We start from the raw sequence: 20,503 nt of genomic DNA, 5'->3' as shown, positions 1-20,503 counted from the left end.
ATTATCCTTAAATGCATTGCAATTACAGACACAAGAGCATAATCAGGAGGAAAGGGTGGCACCAAAAACACAACAAATACACATTATTCTCACAACTCTGTATTTAGGGGGATTGGAATTCACACATTTTATAGCTTTTAAAGGATTGCTGTGTATTGGAAGACTTAAACAGCTATTGCAGACACAAAACACTATTAAAACTAAACCATTAAGCATCTTACAGCTGGTGCATTTACAGAAAATGTGAAATATGTAAATACATAACCAAAATGGAAAACATCCTCAACACTGCAGTCACCTCATATATCACCTTTGTAACTGTTCACGTATGTTTCTTGTTTCTTGTAGAACCCAATCTAGAGCTTGTTCTTTGGGTAGAAACCTTCAACTTATTGATATGAAAAGTAGAAGCTAAAATCGAAATATTTACGTACCACGTACATACCAGTAATATTCAACAACCAAATGACAAAAAACAGATGTTCACAACGTCTGACACTGTTATCAGGTGTAACCGGCTACTTTGCACTCTGTTTTGAATGCAAAGCTCAGTCGACACTTTGCGAGACACGAGCCACTTGATATGTCTCTGTACTGGTAAAGGATGACGATCTGCTGCGGCAAAAAAGAGTCTTTAAGGAAGGGCCAAATATCTTAATGCGCAAAGTTCAGTAGTCAAAGTACCACAGCACATCTCCATCTGCGTGTGTGCAAATGAATAATGAGAAAAATGTTGAGTTAACGGTCAAGTACGCAGTCAGTCCTCGCAGTCTAAAGGGCTCCGTTTTACCAGACTGTCACAAACCTTGAAGGTGCAGGGGATCTTCAAATTAGGATATAACCAGCATAAAGAAGTGCTTCATTTGGTTCATCATACTGTATTAACTGAACCTGGAGTCAGGGGGTGATCAATTGAAACAGTTGATGATTTGAAGGATGCAAAACTTACTGTGTATATTACAGGCAGTGTGAAGGAGCCACAGCTTGAATGCCATTATACATCCATAGGGTGAAAAATGACCAGTGTGACTGAATATGCTTAAACTTAACCTGGAAGTCTTAGTTTTTGTTAAAGTGAATATAGTCCAACAAAGACTAACCTATTTTAAAAATGTAAGCTACAATTTCAGAATTAAAAGTTTCTTCTGAAATATTCACCATGCAGGATCTTTTAATGCTGTGTCATAAGGAAGTTCTTCAGGTTTCTCTATCACTTGTCTTTGCACACACTTTTAAGCCATTCTTTTGAGGGTTTGAAACGAGTCCAGAGGGTGTAAGTATCAATTTCCCACCAATGACAAAATCTTATTTAAATAATCTGACATTTTGTCATTTTACTGCAATGAAAGATAGTATTCTTAAATGAGTTCCAGTGTTCAGTTTGTGCTTTTTCTTCCCTCAGTTTTCAGGGAATTAGTCAACTAAGCATTGATGATAACCAATAAAGTAGGAATAAATATCTGTATATCTCTGCATATGTATACCATAGAATAGAGGAAGAACATGACTGTGCATATTATCATATAAAATACACAAACATGTGTCATGAAGTTTGACACTGCAAACAACAATCCGTCTTTTCTTTCAGTGTCACATGTATTCTGGATGAACTTAACAGCTATGTTTCTGCTCTATACTCAGTGATACCCATTGAAGCGTTGGCGTTCAATAACCTATTCAACCTCTCTGAAATGTGAGTCCTTTCTGTCATTCTTTAAATCAATAAAAACAATGTTCAAGTGAAGATTCAACTTGTGTTTTATATCCCTTTGCAGCTCAATCCAGAACGCCAGGAGTCTGATGCACATTGGCAGAAAGACATTTCATAACCTCCCCAAACTACGTTATTTGTGAGAGAACTCAAACGATACAATTCATATGTATATATTTGTTTAGTTTAAGATATATCTATTATTCTTAGATATTTTGAATCCATCATCAGATACCCACTAACTTAAACTGCACTGCCCAGAAGCCATGGATTTACATCAGGTTTACATTAAAAGTCAGAAAACATATCACAAAAGGCCACGTGATTGTTTTTGCATTAACAGGAGCATCTCAAATACTGGGATAACAACTCTTCCTGACATTACATCTATCAATTCTCTTGAATCAGAGTTTGTCTTGTAAGTATATCTGTTGCTCAAGTCTTGGCAAATGAAAACAATAAGCACCATCACATTGCATTGCTTTAAACTGTGATGCTATTGCAGGGATATCTGTGACAACCCGTATCTACTGGAAATACCTCCAAATGCCATCACTGGAATGACAAAAGAATACATCACTATGTAAGTGATGCAAGGAATTTATTTAATTGCTTTATACTTTCAGTTAGTTGGGACATTTTAAGCAAAGTAGTAATTTCTCACCTTTACTCATAAAAATTGTGACTGATTACAGGAACCTGTACAACAATGGCATCAGAGAAATACACTACCATGCCTTCAACGGGACAAGGATAAACTGTATTTTCCCATACATCCGTTTTTTCTCATAGAATGATGTAAGTAAAGTTTTCTGTTCCCACAGCATTAAGCTTTTGCTCCACAACCTCGCGTTTTATAATTCTCAGGGTGTTAAAGAATAATCGAAACCTCAGAGTGATCCATAGAGATGCTTTCAAAGGAGCCAAGGGCCCTGGAGTCTTGTAAGTGATATTTTTAAGCCTTCTGAAAGTCACTTAATGCAACAGGTATTTGTTTGGCTTTATGTGGGATTGACAGAGAGAAGAGGATATTTGTCAAAGTAATCGTTTAAATTGAAGACTAGCTTTTTATGTCTTGATAGATTAATTGCTTGAATTATGTATCCAGACTTGAGGGATGGTAACCAACATAATGCCTTGTGCCGTGCACCTCTGAGTAGTTTTTACTTCCATCATTGAGATAAATTACTCCCTATGCGTAATAAAGTATAGATTTTGATTGACCTGCCCTGAGGAAGTGCACAACCAGCACAATGGTCACAAAGAGGCCTTCACCACGCCATGCAGTCCCCGTCGTTGTCTGCGTTATTTCACAGGGACGTGTCTGCGACAGCTATCGCGAAGTTACCACCACAGGGTCTGGATACAGTTCTGGTGTTGTTAGCTCAGTCAGCGTACAACCTGAAGAGTCTGCCACCGCTGCAAGGACGAGAGGCCCATCTCACCTAATTACACTTTGACCGTTACAGGCTGATCAATGACCAAACTGCTGCTCCAGTGTACACCAAAAATAAAATCTTTATTATAAACAGTACAATATACAACTTGAGCACTAGTTTTCACAGATGTGTTTGTGTGTCTCATATGTGTTAATATTGAAGCAAAGAGCCTTTACTTCCTTTTCCTTCCTTTTCTGCAGGGACATTGCTATCAATCCTGCATGGAATAATGTCTCAGCATATTGTGATGAGAGTGACCCATCAGCAAGGTGAAGCGTTGTTATGCTTTCCAGTCTGTAATCTGCTTCTGCACTAGTTAAATCAAACTCTGTGGGTTGTTAATGAAAGGCTTTAGTGGCAGCGTTGCTGATTTCAAATGACACACCAATCTATCAGTCAGCCTGGAGTGCAATGAAAAGATATTTCTGCTGGAAAAAAAAGTGTGACATCTGATGAACAAACCAGAACCATTTCCTAGTTTTTTTTCTGTATTTTTTATAAACAGGGTTCAGCATGTGATTGGAGGTTCAGCAGACACGACTCTAGTGAAGGACTTGCCATTTTTCTCAGATGTTGATCCGCTTGTTGAGGACGAAGGCTTTGGAAACGTGAATTTCCATCCAACCTTGGTTTGCACACCTGAAGCAGATGCTTTCAATCCCTGTGAGGACATAGCAGGCTTCAGTTTTCTCAGAGTTGCCATTTGGTTCATCAACATACTGGCCATCACAGGTAACCTGACGGTGCTCCTGGTCTTCTTCACCAACCGGATCAAGCTGACAGTGCCCCGCTTCCTCATGTGCCACCTGGCTTTTGCAGACCTCTGCATTGGGATCTATCTACCTTCTGATGATAGCTACTGTAGACTTGCGCACACAAGGTCACTACAGTCACCACGCTATTGAATGGCAGACAGGACCTGGCTGTAGTGCTGCAGGCTTCCTGTCTGTGTTTGGTGGGGAGCTGTCAGTCTACACACTTTCCAGCAACACCCTGGAGCGCTGGCACACCATCACCAACGCTCTGCAGATAGAGCGCCGTCTGGCACTCACACACGCAGCGAGTATAATGGCAGCAGGCTGGCTCATCTGTCTGGGGATGGGGATGCTGCCCCTGGTCGGTGTGAGCAGTTACACCAAAGTCAGCATGTGCTTACCCATGGACATTGAGACGCCTCTGGCTCAGGCCTTCATCATAGTTATCCTGCTCTTCAACGTGGCTGCCTTCGTTGTTGTGTGCATTTGTTACGTGCTGATCTATCTGGCAGTGAAGAACCCGGAGATCCCTGGAAGAAGTGCTGACACCGAGATCGCAAAGCGCATGGCTGTGCTCATCTTCACAGATTTTCTCTGCATGGCGCCCACCTCCTTCTTTGCCATCTGTGCTGCGTTCAAGGTTCCCCTCATCACAGTTACTTACTCCAAGATTCTGCTGGTCCTCTTCTTCCCCATCAACTCGCATGCCAACCCCCTCCTTTACGCCATCTTTACCAAGGCTTTCAGGAAGGACGCATATCAGCTCATGAGCGCCATGGGGCTGCTGTAAAAGCAAGGCCAGTGTTTATCGCATAAAGGCTTACTGCTGCAAAAATAATATCAAGAGCAACCTGAGATCCAATCATTAAGGATCCCACACAGGACTGAGGCTGGCCGACATGCAACAACGGAGCCCACCCCTGAAAGAGGAGGTAGAGCTCACCTGAAAAATATATTTTTGACTGTTAGGTTAAAAATGTTTTCTCAACCTCCCTAAATACTGAATTTTCAAACTCAACATTTAAATGGATAAGCTAAATAGACAAGAAGTCCTTAAAGTGCTCCAAAATAAACTGAACATTTATCACTTGAGTGATCAGAGGGGTTACCTTCATCTCCAAGTGGTTGTTATTATCATGGCTGCCCCTGTCAATTAATCTCAATCCTGTTATTTATATGCAAGATAAATTGTTTGGTTTATTCTGAGGTTGGCCATGTATGAGATTAGCTAAATGTATTGAAATGAAGAATAGCCTATCTACAGCCATGTATGATGTGGAATGCTTAATTATACAGTAATTGACCACATGGTGGAGATGTTGGGCAGAAAACTTAAGTATGCCACTAGATTGTTTTTCTTTTCTAATGGTTTTTGAGAACATGCTATTGAAAATAAAATCTATCACATACCTTGCTATTTTATGTGTTGTTATAGGCTAACCACTTGTGTTTAATGCTTGTTGTAATATACTATGGGGATATTTGTACGGTAGCATAATCTTTCTGCCTTAAAGAAAGAGAATTAAAAAAAAGACATGGAAAAAAATGTGTGAAATTGCAATAGTTTCGTTGAGTGTCTGTTGCTCCATTGATCTGCTGTTACTTTTTTTGGTATTTTGGTGGGTTTTAGTATTTCTGTGCATCAGTCCCGCCTTCATGGGATCCCTCCTGTGACGTGGAGAAAAGTAAACTTTTTTTTTCCTCTATCCAGCTGGATGTGGGCTCGGGTCAACACATCTCCGCACAAGCTGCGTTAAAGCCACGCTAGCGGGTGATGTTGGTTATTGTCGGATACACAGTGCCTGGTCCCGCACAATCCGCCTAGGATAAAAATACGATTTCAGTCTATTGCGGGACAGAAAGCAGCAGTGAAGAGCTCAGACAGGTCATGGCAAAGAAGTCAACTCCAGGCTGGGTTGGAGTATTCCTCTCTACCACGACCATAGCCATTATTGTGGGGAGTCCGGTCAGCGGTGAGTTGTTTACTTTCTTGGAGGTTTTCATGCAGTAACTTCATGCGTCTCTCAGTGGCATCACAGTCTCAGCTGGAATAGATGTAAATACTCACCTACAGAGCTGTATATCCGCCGTTAAAAGCGTTAAAGCTCTTCATTATAGACCTGCATGCAAAGTTCCTATAACCTCCTAAAGAACATAGGCCACATTCCTGAGTTGGTTTCGTAGCGATACATGTGGAGGCTGCTGGCGCTTCTTTTTAAGTATACTCTGAGGATTATTCGGTTGTGGACTGGAATGGTGACAGTGATCACACATCAAAATAGCAATGTGTTAAAGAGCCATAGCCTACTTCATAAATGTTAAAAAGCAGTTGAAAACATTCACAAAAACGTTTTTTATTATTTTATTTTGTGGCTTAATTTCATCATTTTTTATGAATTTTTATATATATATATATATATATATATATATATATAATATATATATATATATATATATACAGTACCAGTCAAAAGTTTGGACACACCTTCTCATTCAATGTTTTTTTATTTTGTTCTACATTGTAGATTAATATTGAAGACATTCAAACTATGAAGGAACACATATGGAATTATGTGGTAAACAAACAAATGCTCAACAAACCAGAATATGTTTTATATTTTAGATTCTTCAAAGTAGTTGAATGAGAAGGTGTTACCAAACTTTTGACTGGTACTGTATATATATATCAATATATATATATATATATGTGTGTGTGTGTGTGTGTGTGTGTGTGTGTGTGTGTGTGTGTATATGTATATCAATATACAGTATATTGATTGATTGATTGATTGATTGATTGATTGATTGATTGATTGATAAAGTTATATAAAAAATATACTTTTTTAAAATTGAAAACTGCCTACTGAACTAGAGGTCAGCTTCCCTACTATCTCTGAAAAACAGTCCCAAAGAATCAACAAGGCAGGAAAAGTAATTTACCAGAAGTGCCTTTTTTTAGATACACTCTCACAGTTTATCTTAATAACAACTTATTTTGTATCAAGAAAGTTGATTGCCACCACATCTCTTTAAATAAGGTACTCATCATTTAATTTATTTTTAGCCCACAAAGTCCAAAAATGTATAAGTTTCTCAAATGCTGCCCCAACATTGTTGAGTTTCCACGACGTTTTATAATGATAAATTGATTATTAAAAAAAAAAATTGACAGATAAATCTAGTATGAAAGTTATAATTTGATGCACCCCTAAAACTGTAACACACTCATCATGTTTAAATTCAACTTGATGGTGGTTTTGTGAGCATTTTGGGTGTAACACATGCCCAGTTCTGTCACTATGGGTGTCAAATCTTTAATGGGTATCATGTCGGACCCATGCAGGTAGAACATTGTGCTGACGTAACATCTCTGTCTGTAAACAGCTCAGCATTTTAAGGGCCGGTTCCACCGTCCCACCAGGACCTCTGATCCTCTGGTGATACCGGGCCGATTTTCAAGGGTTTATCTGAGCCCGGATCAGCTCAGACAGCTGTACTTTAAGCACACCAGCAGCTCCATCCAGCTGTCAGAGGGCCATGAGGCTAAATTCAACTGCTCCATCGACATCCCCGATGCCAGGCTGGAGCCCACCATCCTCTGGGTGAAGAACGGCCAGGACCTGGCGGCAAACACACAGGTGGTGATCAACGAGCTCCAGACCATCACAGACGGGGTCATAACTCTCCTCTCCACTGTCAAGTAGGTAACACATGGAGGTGAAAAGTAGTGTGAGGGGCTGATTACACAGGTTGATAACTGTCTTCATGTACTGTGTTACAGCATTAACTCCGTGCAGCGAATGGATGCTGGAGAGTATCGCTGTAGACTAATCATCAGCAACACACTGGTAGAGTCTCAGCCCATCACCATTGAGGTGGAAGGTGAGTTTCAACATGGTGCCAGAATTGGGGGCTTCTCAGGGCGTCCACATTTTTCATGACACATCTTTAATCTGTCTATAGGTCTGCCAACATTTATCCATCAACCGGAGGACAGGAACGTAACAAGAAACGCATCTTTCACACTGTCATGTGATGCCATCGGACCTCCGGACCCTGTTCATATCCGCTGGCTCCGTGATGGATTACCTGATAGTGACTTTCATAACTCTCCCAGCAATTTCTCTTTGTCAGGTGAGACAACCAACCACAAAGTCTCTGTCTCTTTCTCACACATACCGAGAATATGAGTTTCACAGTGATCTACTTAGTAACAACTATACTCATTCCTTCTTGTTGCCTTTTCCTGTTGAGACTAAAGAGAGGTGTAATATCTTGCTGTTCCTCTTACACCAGTGAATGATCAGAATATGACTTGACATAAATCTGTATGACACCTCAAATTATACAGAAAGAAGTTGAACATAAGATTCGTACTTTATTCCCCCTATCTGTCTGACATGTGTTGAGGAGCTGAAGAAGTAAGAAGTAATATATTTGTTTAATTTAAAAGTGCTCCTTAAAAATCAGTTTCAGCTGCATCAAAGTATTGAAAGTGCCTTTTGATCAAGCTTTAGTTGTGTTTTATTCCTCTGAATTTCAAAAGGACCATTGTTTTTTTTACTATAATAACTTCTAGCTTGTATAAAAAGGTTGTAAAAGTAGTTATTAGGAAGAACACACAAGTTACAGCTTATCAAAGCAATTAATTAGTTTCACTTTGGTTAACTTGCTGCTGTGATTAAATGTGGGAACATTCAAAGGGACATTTGGCTCTGATGATGGTGACACAACGTGGTCTTACTCTGCTTGTATCACTTTGTATGTAGTTTCTACTCTGCCCTGTTTCTGCTGCCTCAGCACCTATAGCCTGCTTACTGCAATGAGATTTATCACCAGGGTCAGTGTCACTAGGGCCTCCTGCAGCACTGCTGAATGGTTAACAGCGGTCATTCATGCATGGCCAGAGCTTTCAGGCTAGTTCCACACTAAAGACAATGTGACACGTAGAAAATAACTCAAATGTAGAAATGCAACACTTGCTTTCTAATTACAGCCTTAGATTGACATTTTAGGAAATATGCTTATTCACTTTCTTGCCGAGAGTTAGATGAAAAGTTTGATATATTACTCTATGTGATATATGGTTATTTTTAATGAATATAATTACTATACTGTTTGTTGGAACATGTACATACAATTTTCTTTAAACTATATGACTGCCTTTTCAACTTGGACTCCCCTTTATGGCCTTAGCTGCCCTCTTCTAAAAACAAAACATTTGTTATTAGAAGCTTAACCTTTCCTTTCTATATATTCTAACCCTTCATTTTCAGCGCGCCGCAGGCTAAGCACTGCTGCAGTAGTCAGCCCGAAGCTGAGGGGTTAAAGGTTCAGAGCTGTACTTTGGTCCAGCATGTGCAAGGGCCTGGGCGGTAAGGGGATGGGGGGGATGCATAGGGAGTGTGTTCGGGGGTTGGCTCCGCGGACAAAGACTTCATTCACTGGACGGCCCACCAACCAGCAGGGAGGGGCTGGACTCAGAGGCTGGCAGGCTGCAAACTGCCCAAGCTCTTTGCAGGACCAAATATTGGCACAACAGAACAGTGTAAACCCACTCGTATGCACTTCATGCATGCTATGAGTCTAGGGCCCCTTTTACCACGACAGCTTGGATCCCATGGTATTATCAATGTACTGTTTTGATGTAAAGTGGTGCAGGATTGTTAGCATACACTCATTCAGATTGCTAGAAAACAGGGCACAATTCCTTCTTGGAGAGATAAGAAGTCGATAGGGATTTAATTTGGGTTAATGAAAGCCTGCTTATCCACATTAAGTTATTTAAGCAATCTCAGGTCAGCAGAGAACACAGGTTTGGCTCTTTAGCTTTGAGAAGACAAACTTTGCTGATGAACCAAATGTTGTGCACAGTAATGAGGGGTGAAAAGTAATGGGCTTACTTGTAACCTGACGGAGTAGTTTGACTCAATTTGCTGAAATAAATTACGGGCTGCTCAGTAAATTGAAGAGCTTCCCTCCATAATTTGTGATGTTTCCATTATAGTTGCCAAGCCTTCTATTTTTACAGCAGTGTTGTATCTTTTTGTTTTCATTTACTTGCCAAGTACAGTGAAAGCAGAAAAGTAGGATCAACCTTTACTCATTTCCTTTTCCAAAAGTGATATGACTTAAAATGAATTTGTTTCTTTAATGAGCCATGGGCTGATATGATTGACGCTCTACTGTAGATGCTGGATGGAGAAGCAATTTATGAAACCACTCCTTCTGCATAATCCACTTCTTTGTTGTCATATATTAGCAGAGTATTTTGGACACACTCAATTGTTTAACTAAAATACTGCTAAATACATGCAAACACAGGCTTCCACACTCCTCAAAGTTCTTTAATTTGGAACATATGTCCATATGTATGGAGCTGCAAGGAATTGGGTTATGCTAAATGTGTAATTAAAGAAGATTTTGGACCTTGTGATTATTCTTTCACCATAAAAACGTGTCACCATTGGAATCCATAGTGCTTGGCATCATTTTAACATGACCATAGCCACAAAAAACAAAGGACTGACTAAATGCAGCAATGTTTCAACCCGACACGGTCTGCTGAGTTTTTAGGACTCAAAAGATGAGTTTTGGGAATATCACTTAAAAGTAAAGGGTGATGTGACTTCCTAAACTGGTGTTTCTTGTTGTCCCTTTGCTTGCCATGCAGTTTAAAATGAAGCATGTGGTAGCAACATTTGCACAGGAAACATTTGGCTGGATGAAATGCGCTGATGTAATTGCACATTTCTCTCAGAATTTAAACATCAGTTTTGATCCATGTGATACCAAATTTGTCATGTGAATGAAAATATGAATGATTCAATCAGACCTATATTAAGTCCGGCTCTATCTTTGTGCAAACCAGCGGATTGCAGTCAGTGTTTGTGTGGAAAGTGAAGCACTCTTTACCCTGGCGCTCCAGAGCAGACACAGGCAAACTTAAGAGGACATGATATTCTGCAGAAGTAAACAAAACATCCAAAGTTGGTTCCAGTCGTCTCTCACAGGCAGTTCTGTGATAAGCTTTGTGGAAAGGTTTCCGAGATAGAGACGCTGGAAAACAGAGCACAAAAGGGACATTATTTAGCAGCTGTCCCGGTCCTATTCTAACTGAGCAGCTCTGTGGCTGTTGAAAGACAATAATTGTGCATCCAGGAAAAGGGACCCAGCAAAAGCATTGTTACCACAGTACATCACACTGGAGAGGCTCAATTTGAGCTTACTGCATGAGGTGCTACTGTGTGAACTTTGGAGGTATAATAAAGGAGTGAGTCATTCCCAAATGTGTTTTTTGTATCCGTTTCATTGCAGCTTCTCTATCGAGGCTGACATGGCACTTTTACCCCAGATTGGCCTTTGACACAGATAGTTTGTTCAAACACAGAACCAGACAGTTTCTGGCTGGCTTGTTCAGGTTTTTACCCCCAGTATTGAATTACAAAAACACCATTATCAAAATATTCAGCTCTGTATTGACCTTGATGATTGATTGCTTTAAATTCATGCAGTATTGGAGTACTACATTGTCCCCTTAAAATGTGTCAATTGCAGGTATGGACAAGTACACTCAGTTCAGCTGCGAAGCTTACAACTCGAAGGGTGTCTCCACTTCCAGAGAAGCAAATATCAACATCAAAGGTAAAACTGGGTCTTTTGGGGAGCTGTTAGACATCCCAAAAGGATTTCATACTCTACAAGCTGACCATGTGCCTCCATGTTCGAGTGTAAATATATATTTTTATGGTCTTTGTAGTGCTTCCCGGCCCTGTGTCTAATTTAACTGTGACGGAGAGGCAGTCCAATAAGTTATTGTTGAGCTGGAGCCCCGGACATGATGGTTTCTCTCCACTGACTAAATGCAACATCAGGGTAAGCTCCATATCTGCACAAGTAGTGCTGTCGCTAAATGTCTTCAGATTGATCCTCACACATTCTTTGTTCCATCCAAGGTTAAAGAGGTGAGCCGGAGGAAAGGGGAAGTGATGACTACCAGGTTTGTCAACGTCACAGTGCCGCCTTTTCTGTGCGTAGTCCCGGGCTGCAGGCCATGACGTGGTACAACGTGAGCGTTTCCTGCAGCAATGAGGTGGGAGCCTCTCCTGTCACCATGTGGATCCAGAGCAACACCACAGAGGGAGGTGTGTTACACGTTGAATCTTGTTGCAAGTTGGTGGTACACCAGCAGATTTTGGGGTGCAGGCGATACGCAACACAGTAAATGAACCAAAATCTAATTCAATCCATCCCAGCACATACACACGTTTTTGGCTGTTTGAATTCCCAATGCTGAGACTGTATTTGCTTTAAGAACCACAATGCCTATTTACTAAGGACCTCTGTGTTTTGCTCCTGCCTCCTTCTCCTCATAGCAGCTTTTCTGTTTAGGTTTAAAGAACATGGCACTGTGTAATTAGCCTACTTTCCCATCCAAAAATGTGCTTAGTATAAGCCTCCCTGCAGTAGCAGCTTGTTATACCTGGAATTTACGGAAGTTGCCAACTAGCTGCTCTGCTAGTGGCAAGTCCCCTTCTGAAAAAATGTCCTATCCTTAAAATCGCAGTTGTTTTCCTGAAAGGTCACATAGGAAATAGGAATGGTCACACAAAGTTCCTACTGGGTGGAGCTGCTTTCAATTTCCTTCCTAAAGCCACCACAGGGGATATTTTAGTTGAAAGATGTGATCTGCTGTGCCAGGAAGTGACCACATACCAAACTGTAATCAAAGATTTCAATAGAGGGGCAGTCTTACTTTCCCTTTGCCATTTTTGTTTTATAAGTTGCCATTATGTTAGTCTTTTACCACTCTTTACAGTGTCTTAAACCCTCTGTTTCCCATTTCTTTTCACTATCTCAGTGCCATCAGTTTATCCCCGAAATGTCACCGCACAGCTGAATGAGTCTTGGCTGGTGATCAAGTGGAATCCTCCTCCGGATGATAAGATAAATGGCATCCTGCGTGGTTATGATATTATTGTCAGACATGGCACACATGTGAACAAGGTAAGCTTTCCGACAACATGGTAATTAAATATTTAGCCCTTTTTGTGATTAATGTTTTTGGTTAATCCTGGTTTATGTAGCTTTAATAATAACTTTTTAAGATTATTTACAAAATAGAAATTGGAAATGGGAAGAAAAACATAGAAAGTTAGTAGCAACTTATAGAGCCTTTCCCTTTCTTTATAGATATACATTAGCACATACAAAGGCTACACGTATGCATAGTTCTCTTTTCTTTGTGAATGCTGATGTTATTTTAACATTTCTGATAACAATGACTCATTTATGACAAATATGAAAAGAATGAGTCTCGCATATTGGGAATATTTGATCCTCCCTTTGTCCTGCCTACTGAACTAGAGGTCAGCTTCCCTACTATCTCTGAAAAACAGTCCCAAAGAATCAACAAGGCAGGAAAAGTAATTTACCAGAAGTGCCTTTTTTTAGATACACTCTCACAGTTTATCTTAATAACAACTTATTTTGTATACATCAGTTATCCGGTGCTTTATTCCATGATGCCTGTTTGTGGGTGGTACCTCTTTTGTTACTGCATAAGTGCTCTCTGGTAAAATAGTGTGTTTCCCGTCATTCCTGTCTCTGTCGTGGTTAAAGGAAGCTGTTGGTGTGAAAACTGTGTTTTTCTTTGTTCGGCATGTGGCTTTGAGTCACGTTAGAGTGAATGGATAATGAATACAACGGGATGTGTAATATAGGTCCAAATATCCTCATGCGTTGTCCAGACAGTTGGTGATGTCATATTACACATAGGCTTTGTAATAGTGGCATTGACTGTAAATGAGAGCAAACGCAGCTTTATTAATCACCAATCCCACCTGCCCCTAAAACCGCCGTCTAAATTAGAAAAATAACTATTTCTTGCTCATAATTGTGTGTTTTTTGGTGCATCATATTCCTTTGAATCTGATTTTGAGTCCAGATTTGTTGAGGATTTGCATTTTTAATTAAACCATATGATGCCCTCTGTTTGGTGCCACAGACATGAATTAATTACTACACCATTAATCATGGGTTCAGTGTTCCCAGTCTGGCCGTCAGCACATTGGTAAAGAGAGGAACCCCACCGTGTGGTGTTGTGAAATACAGCACTATGTCTGTCACATGTTCCCTCCCATTACAGCACGAGCCCATCCAGAAAGTTGGTCTGCTTCCCTTTTTTGTGGGCAGTTTCATTATATATGATACTCACTCTCTGGGATTTTCCAAAAAGCTTTCATACTTCAACAGGCTAAAGGGACTCTTTTTTGTGTCATTTCTTGTTTTTCAAAGTGCTCTAAGTTGAAACGAGATAATCGAAGGTTAGAGAAAGGACATGACATGCAGCAAAGTTGTTGACCCGTATTTGAGATGTTGCACAAATGTACAAGATGTTCCTTAGCATGCTGTTCCCCAAAATATTATCTCTTTTTAAGTAGAATCGGCTTCTCTCTCAGTTTAAAGACTTACCTTACTGTATCATTAAAACCTGGTTTAGCTTGTGACCTACAGTATGTTCTTCTAACAACAGGTTGAACTCCACAGAGATAATGATTCATCTTTGAAATCTGTTTTTAAGAGGAATCGTATTATGACCCTAGACACATTTAAATTACCTCTGTTGTTATGCTGTGTGTTATTTCAGATCCACAGTTACAACACCGTGGCCTTTGTAGATGTGCAGGAATTCAACACAACCTACAGTGTGGAGGTGGCTGCATGCACGCAGGCAGGGAGCGGCATGGTCAGCCCACGAGTCTGGCTGTTTGTGCCGGAGGACAGTAAGCTGCTCTATTGATTGATCTTATTAAGTTCAGCTGATGTATTTTATTATACTAGAACAATTAGCATACTAACTAATTATTGGTATCTACTGAAGTATTTTAAACCACCGTTATTTCAGGCATCTAACCAAAAATCCATTAAAATAACACATCTACTTTGAGAAGAGGGAACCGGAAGTTCTTAAATGCTGACTAATTTCCGGCTTTTAGGACCTGCATCACTCTATTTACTGTTAAACAGTTATGGCAGAAAATTAAAAAGACTGAAGCTGCTGTCAGTTACACAATGGGATCAATCACATATCCTCATCGATTCACAGCATAACAACATATCTCTTGACTTGTTTTTTATAATCTTAATTTTAAACATGAGCTGACATATTGTAACATTGCAACAATGCTACCATTAGGTATGTAATTCAGGTAACTAATCCTGAATATTGGATTTTTTTGTTTGTCCCATTGGCTGAATGTTGTCTTCCTAAAGATTTGATCATGCATATCATTTCTTCTTCCCATCTCAGAATCAGTGGTGTCCCCATCGTCCAGCCCTGAGACCAGGGGGGTAGATTCTGTCCATGTTGTGCTGGCCGTGGTGTGTGTCTTCTGTCTTCTGCTGCTTGTCGTCTGGTTGGCTATCTTTGTACACAACAGGACTTCTTTGTTTGGGTATGCTGACAATCTTCAGTGTAAACAAAGTGTTGATTTAATTACCAACCAGTGTGATTGTCTTGCTACAGATCACTGTATTTGTGACCTATTTGTCTACATAGTTTGACTTTGCTTTGAAAATATAAAATAGTAGATGTTGTAGTTTATTATCTTGCCTGGGGAGTTGAGTAATATTCTACAATAGCACAACGTAGTAATACTTGAAAAACAGGACATTTCCGGACTCTGTTAATAAACTGCCTTTGCTTCCTATTAATCACCATTGTCTGCACCTGAGTCCTGTAATAACTGTGCAGCTGGTGAAATGGACAACAAGCAACTGCTGATTCTCTGGAATTCATTATTATGAAGTCCGTGACTCAGGATTGCCATTCAGGATACTGATAGGAATGTGTCACAGGCTGCCACTCAGATAGGAAAACAGTATGTGACCTCAAAGTCAGGAAAGCAACAACTCAGAGGGTTTCCTCGCTATGACCACCTCTTCAGTTGAATGTCAGCCTTTGTTTGCATGATTACAGCTGTCATGACGTTAGTGAGAGAGTTAGCTCACTGTTCAGCATTCCCTGTTTCCCCCTGCAGGCGTCTGTTTGGAGGCGGAGAAAAGCAGCAGCCTTGTGTGCAGTACACACCCCAGAGGTCCTACAATCGATCAGCCATAGGAATCACACGTATGTTCTTGAATATTATTCTGGAAAATTAACATGTATGCAGAGATTTATGTTGTCCTGCTAAAGACACATTTTTAGATATGCAATAACTTGAGGGGGTATTGTCTGCAGTTGTGAACCTTTGTGTTAGTGATGAACTCCAGGCCAAACTTCAGGACGTGATGGTCCTGAGGAACTTGCTCTCCATAGGGAAAGTTCTTGGAGAGGGTGAGTGAGTAATTGTGCAGCCATTATCTCTAGGTTAATACAGATAACAACACATACTGAGCAGAGTATGTATGTAAGTATTTCTGATTTCCTTTGATCAGGTGAATTTGGCTCCGTGATGGAAGGACATTTACGACAACCAGACGGAACATCAGAGAAAGTTGCTGTGAAGACGATGAAACGTGAGCTTGTTATTACTAAAGGGCATCTTTTGGTCATCTATAAACTATGAAACAGGTAGAAACAGCTAATAATTTTCATTTCTTTCTTCAAACAGTGGATAGCTTCTCTCAAAGGGAGATTGAAGAGTTCCTGAATGAGGCGGCCTGCATGAAGGATTTTAACCATCTTAATGTCATCAAACTGCGCGGTACGAGTGACGTATTATTACCTCTTATAAGTATTGTAGATTCCCACCACTCTGTTACCTGCTCCATTTTCACTTGCCCGTACTTACATTATTTCTGTGTATTGACTTGTTTACTTTAGGTGTGTGCTTGGAAGTAGGCCCAGGAAATTTTCCCAAGCCGATGGTCATCCTGCCTTTCATGAAATATGGAGATCTTCATAGCTTCCTGCTGCGCTCACGTCTGGGAGACAGTCCAATGGTAAGACTTCTGCCAAACACAGAAATATATTCTAGGCAGCTCATATGACATATTATTATTAAAAGACTAAACCTATAATTGTAATTTTGTTGTGTGTTTTTTTACACAGTTCTTGCCCACTCAGACACTCCTGAAGTTCATGGTTGACATTGCTTTGGGTATGGAGTATCTCAGTGGTCGTAACTTTCTGCATCGTGACCTGGCGGCTCGCAACTGCATGTAGGTTGAAAATACAAAAATGTATTTTTTAACTAGTAGCTTTGAGATTAAAGCTGAAACTTGTAACGGTCAGTTGGCTTCTTTAAGAGGTTTATGTATTTGCTGTTCCTCTTTTTTCTCAAGTCCATACCTTGTTTGTCTTACAGGCTTCGTGATGACATGACTGTGTGTGTAGCAGACTTCGGTTTATCTAAGAAGATATACAGTGGAGATTATTACAGGCAGGGAAGAATAGCAAAAATGCCTGTAAAATGGATTGCAGTAGAGAGTCTGGCTGACAGAGTTTTCACTATAAAGAGTGATGTGGTAAGTACCTCCATATGCATCTCTCTCTTCCAGTAACATGCATTGTCACTGAAAGAAGAACTGACCCCTCGCCAATACTCTCTGTTTTGCTCATTACTGGTTGTTGCACTACAAATTAATTTCAAAGCTATCAGTCTACGCAGAGCAGTCAGTAGAATTCACGCAGCTCTGATTACTCAGCCTTCCTGTAATGGTTGTGGTAAATTTTTTGTTTTTCTTGCATTATTTATCATTTGTGGTGTACCTTCTTTTGCAATGTTTCCCTGCTTTTGAAATGTTAGAACTCTAAAAGCAGTACATTGTAGATTTGAAACCCAGTTACCTGAAGCCATATTGTGCAGTTGGAAAACTGCACAAGTTGGAATTCATGCAATTGAATTGGGGAATGTATGTTTACCCCCCACATATTATAACATAAAACACAAACCTGTTAATGATAAATTCAAATGAAAAGAGAGGCTGAATACATAAAAAGATCACACAATTGTAGTGGACTGCAAATACAAATAAAGTGATCATTTTTAAATCATTCTCTGCACAATTTTATCTCAGCACTTTTGAGTGTAAGGGACTATCTAGAATATGAATAGTATTTCTAAATGGAAGAGAAAACAGAAAAACAGTTTTTCATGTAATGAAATATCCTTTTAAGTTGATATTCTGTGTTATGCAGTGGGCATTTGGCGTTACCATGTGGGAGATTTCTACACGAGGCATGACGCCGTACCCCGGCATCCAGAACCATGAAATTTATGACTACCTTCTTGAAGGACAGCGACTGAAGCAGCCAGGAGACTGTTTGGATGAGCTGTGAGTGTTGTCACTTCTTGACACAAATATTGACTATTGATTTGTGTTTGAGGGGATCATATCAGAGTCAAGATAAGCCAAAAAAGTAGAACAGTTTGTGTAAACCTTGCAGGATTGGGGGTAATGTGGAGGAGTCAAATTTGGGACCTAAATAAATGAACAATAAAAAACTATATATCAGACTTTTTCACACAAAAAAATCCCCCAAAATGTTATATTCATTATTTGTAGTTAAATGCACTTTCTTGCATGGGTCGGAGCTAAGGTGCCCCTATACAAACCACCTTATATCAGTCCTCCCTTATTTTGTACTTTGCATACATTTTTTACTTTAAACTACATATACCTGCTAAACGTGAGCAATTTAAGTCTTTTTGCACTTGAAATACTGATGTTGTAGTACATGTTTTCTTTTCACTTCCCCTTATTCTGGCTCACATCCAGTCCAGAAAACAATATCAGTCCCAAAAGGTTTTTAAAACTGGGCTGTTTTCTGCTCACCACTGACATGTGTAGTGAAAGTAGAAACTGAATATACAACTTTTACAGATATGAAATTTGTTATTTCCTCTATTTACCTGCGTCTAGGTATGAGATCATGTACAGCTGCTGGAGGACCGATCCGCTGGACCGTCCCTTCTTTCCCCAACTGCGGGAAATGTTGGAAAAGCTCACTGAAAAGCTGCCGGAGTCTTTCAGCAAGGACGACATCATCTATATCAACACCAGCTTTCCTGAAGAGGACCCTGATGGAGAGAGACCTGCAGAACATCCTTTGTTCAACTCGTCACCTTCCTGCAGCCATCAGGCAGCAGAAAATTCAGTAGTCATCGCGGACATTCACGGGAGCCTGGAGGATGAGGACAATGAGGAGGATGATCGTTATGTGGTGGTGGTCTCCTCTGATCCTTCCATGAGATCTCCTGCAGTGGACACTCCTCTTTTGTCAAGGGATGCTTTAAGTCAAGCAAATGGAGACATGGTTACTGATGTGACGGCTATTGATCACAGCTCAAGTGACACCTCTCTCCTTCTGTAAAGATTGGTACCCAGCAGATCAAAGCTGTAATTAAATGATCACCATGGTTCGTCAGTACTAAACCGTATGCCTCATTGCACTGCGAGCACCTTGTCGTTTCCTGATGTGGACTATCTGGATAAGCACATTGTGCTATACATGGCCAGCTTACAGGCACGTTTTAGTGAATGTTGTCCATGTGACTCAACATCCAACATGTGCATGCACGGCCCATAAGCTCAAGATAAACTGAACTGTGAAATTGTTTACTGTATTGGATATTGTATTGTAAATATAGAAATGTACAGAATATTTGTAAAGTGATCTTATATATTGTAAAGAAATAAATGATTGGATGATTTCTTCAAGAGTGCATTAAAATGAGATACATTTTACCAAGATTCACAGATTCCTTCACATTGGTGACAGTGTTTATACTATCATGTAAATCTAAATGATAATTATAAAAGTACGTGTAGTTGACGTTAAAGAAAGTGGCAGAGCAATGGGGGAAATGCACTTGAATATTTAAGTGTAAGTACGTATACATATAAATCCCAACTATAGACTGAACTAAGGGCGAGGTCCAATATTATTCAATGATAGTGCCTGGTAAAATGCATGTGTAGCAGACGCTGTAAATCGTCTATAGCAGAGTGCTTCATTGGAATTGCATAGATTAGTATTGAGAACAACTATGCAATTAATCTATACATGCATATGTATGAAATCCCCAGTAGGTATGGGTATGTCATGTACAGTACCAGTCAAAAGTTTGGACACACCTTCTCATTCAATGGTTTTTAAAAAAAACAAAAATCTACATTGTAGATTAATATTGAAGACATCCAAACTATGAAGTAACACATATGGAATTATGTGGTAAACAAACAAATGCTCAACAAACCAGAATATGTTTCATATTTTAGATTTTTCAAAGTAGTTGAATGAGAAGGTGTTACCAAACTTTTGACTGGTACTGTACATGTAGTAGACTTAAGTAATATTTTGTAGTTCTGATTTAAAAGTAAATTGTCACAAATAAGTTAATTATTCAGGTAAATAAGATAACATCAAAAACGGTGATACTGTAAACTCTACTGTTAAAAAAGAAAAACTCAGGTTGACATCATAGATTAAGTCTTCTGGTTTAGGTCACTAGGTTTGGAGTTTAGCTGACAAGCAGCACGTAGTTCATCCTTCTGTCTTCAATATAAATCAACATGCTAATAGTAAACCTGCAGACCTAGCAGGCATGTCCGCATAAGACTTTGTTCTTTATTAATCAAAAAGAGTTGTG

The 20,503-nt window shown here is 39.8% G+C and overlaps 2 protein-coding genes across 2 annotated transcripts; both read left to right on the top strand.

The window, feature by feature from the left end:
• Positions 1 to 583: 583 nt before the first annotated feature.
• Positions 584 to 4,852, top strand: lhcgr (luteinizing hormone/choriogonadotropin receptor). The gene is given in 15 exon segments (XM_054600764.1): positions 584 to 597; positions 1,190 to 1,273; positions 1,619 to 1,693; positions 1,776 to 1,850; positions 2,055 to 2,129; positions 2,217 to 2,294; positions 2,407 to 2,459; positions 2,462 to 2,471; positions 2,579 to 2,653; positions 3,028 to 3,159; positions 3,265 to 3,297; positions 3,351 to 3,419; positions 3,656 to 3,986; positions 3,988 to 4,683; positions 4,685 to 4,852. Coding segments are annotated over 15 exon segments (1,968 nt in total).
• Positions 4,853 to 5,641: 789 nt separating this feature from the next.
• On the top strand, positions 5,642 to 19,583 carry mertka (c-mer proto-oncogene tyrosine kinase a). Its single transcript, XM_054600610.1, is given in 20 exon segments — positions 5,642 to 5,878; positions 7,290 to 7,605; positions 7,687 to 7,787; positions 7,869 to 8,039; positions 11,463 to 11,549; positions 11,665 to 11,780; positions 11,861 to 11,930; positions 11,933 to 12,049; positions 12,766 to 12,911; positions 14,554 to 14,689; positions 15,217 to 15,361; positions 15,947 to 16,035; positions 16,147 to 16,242; positions 16,344 to 16,424; positions 16,520 to 16,612; positions 16,732 to 16,850; positions 16,960 to 17,069; positions 17,216 to 17,375; positions 18,049 to 18,185; positions 18,774 to 19,583. Coding segments are annotated over 20 exon segments (2,826 nt in total). The 5' UTR covers positions 5,642 to 5,793; the 3' UTR covers positions 19,225 to 19,583.
• Positions 19,584 to 20,503: the final 920 nt, after the last annotated feature.

Source organism: Anoplopoma fimbria, chromosome 6, assembly GCF_027596085.1.
Source record: "Anoplopoma fimbria isolate UVic2021 breed Golden Eagle Sablefish chromosome 6, Afim_UVic_2022, whole genome shotgun sequence".
NCBI classification, from domain to species: domain Eukaryota; kingdom Metazoa; phylum Chordata; class Actinopteri; order Perciformes; family Anoplopomatidae; genus Anoplopoma; species Anoplopoma fimbria.
Note: the sequence above shows the minus strand (reverse complement) of the source record. Positions and strands in the feature narration are given on the sequence as shown.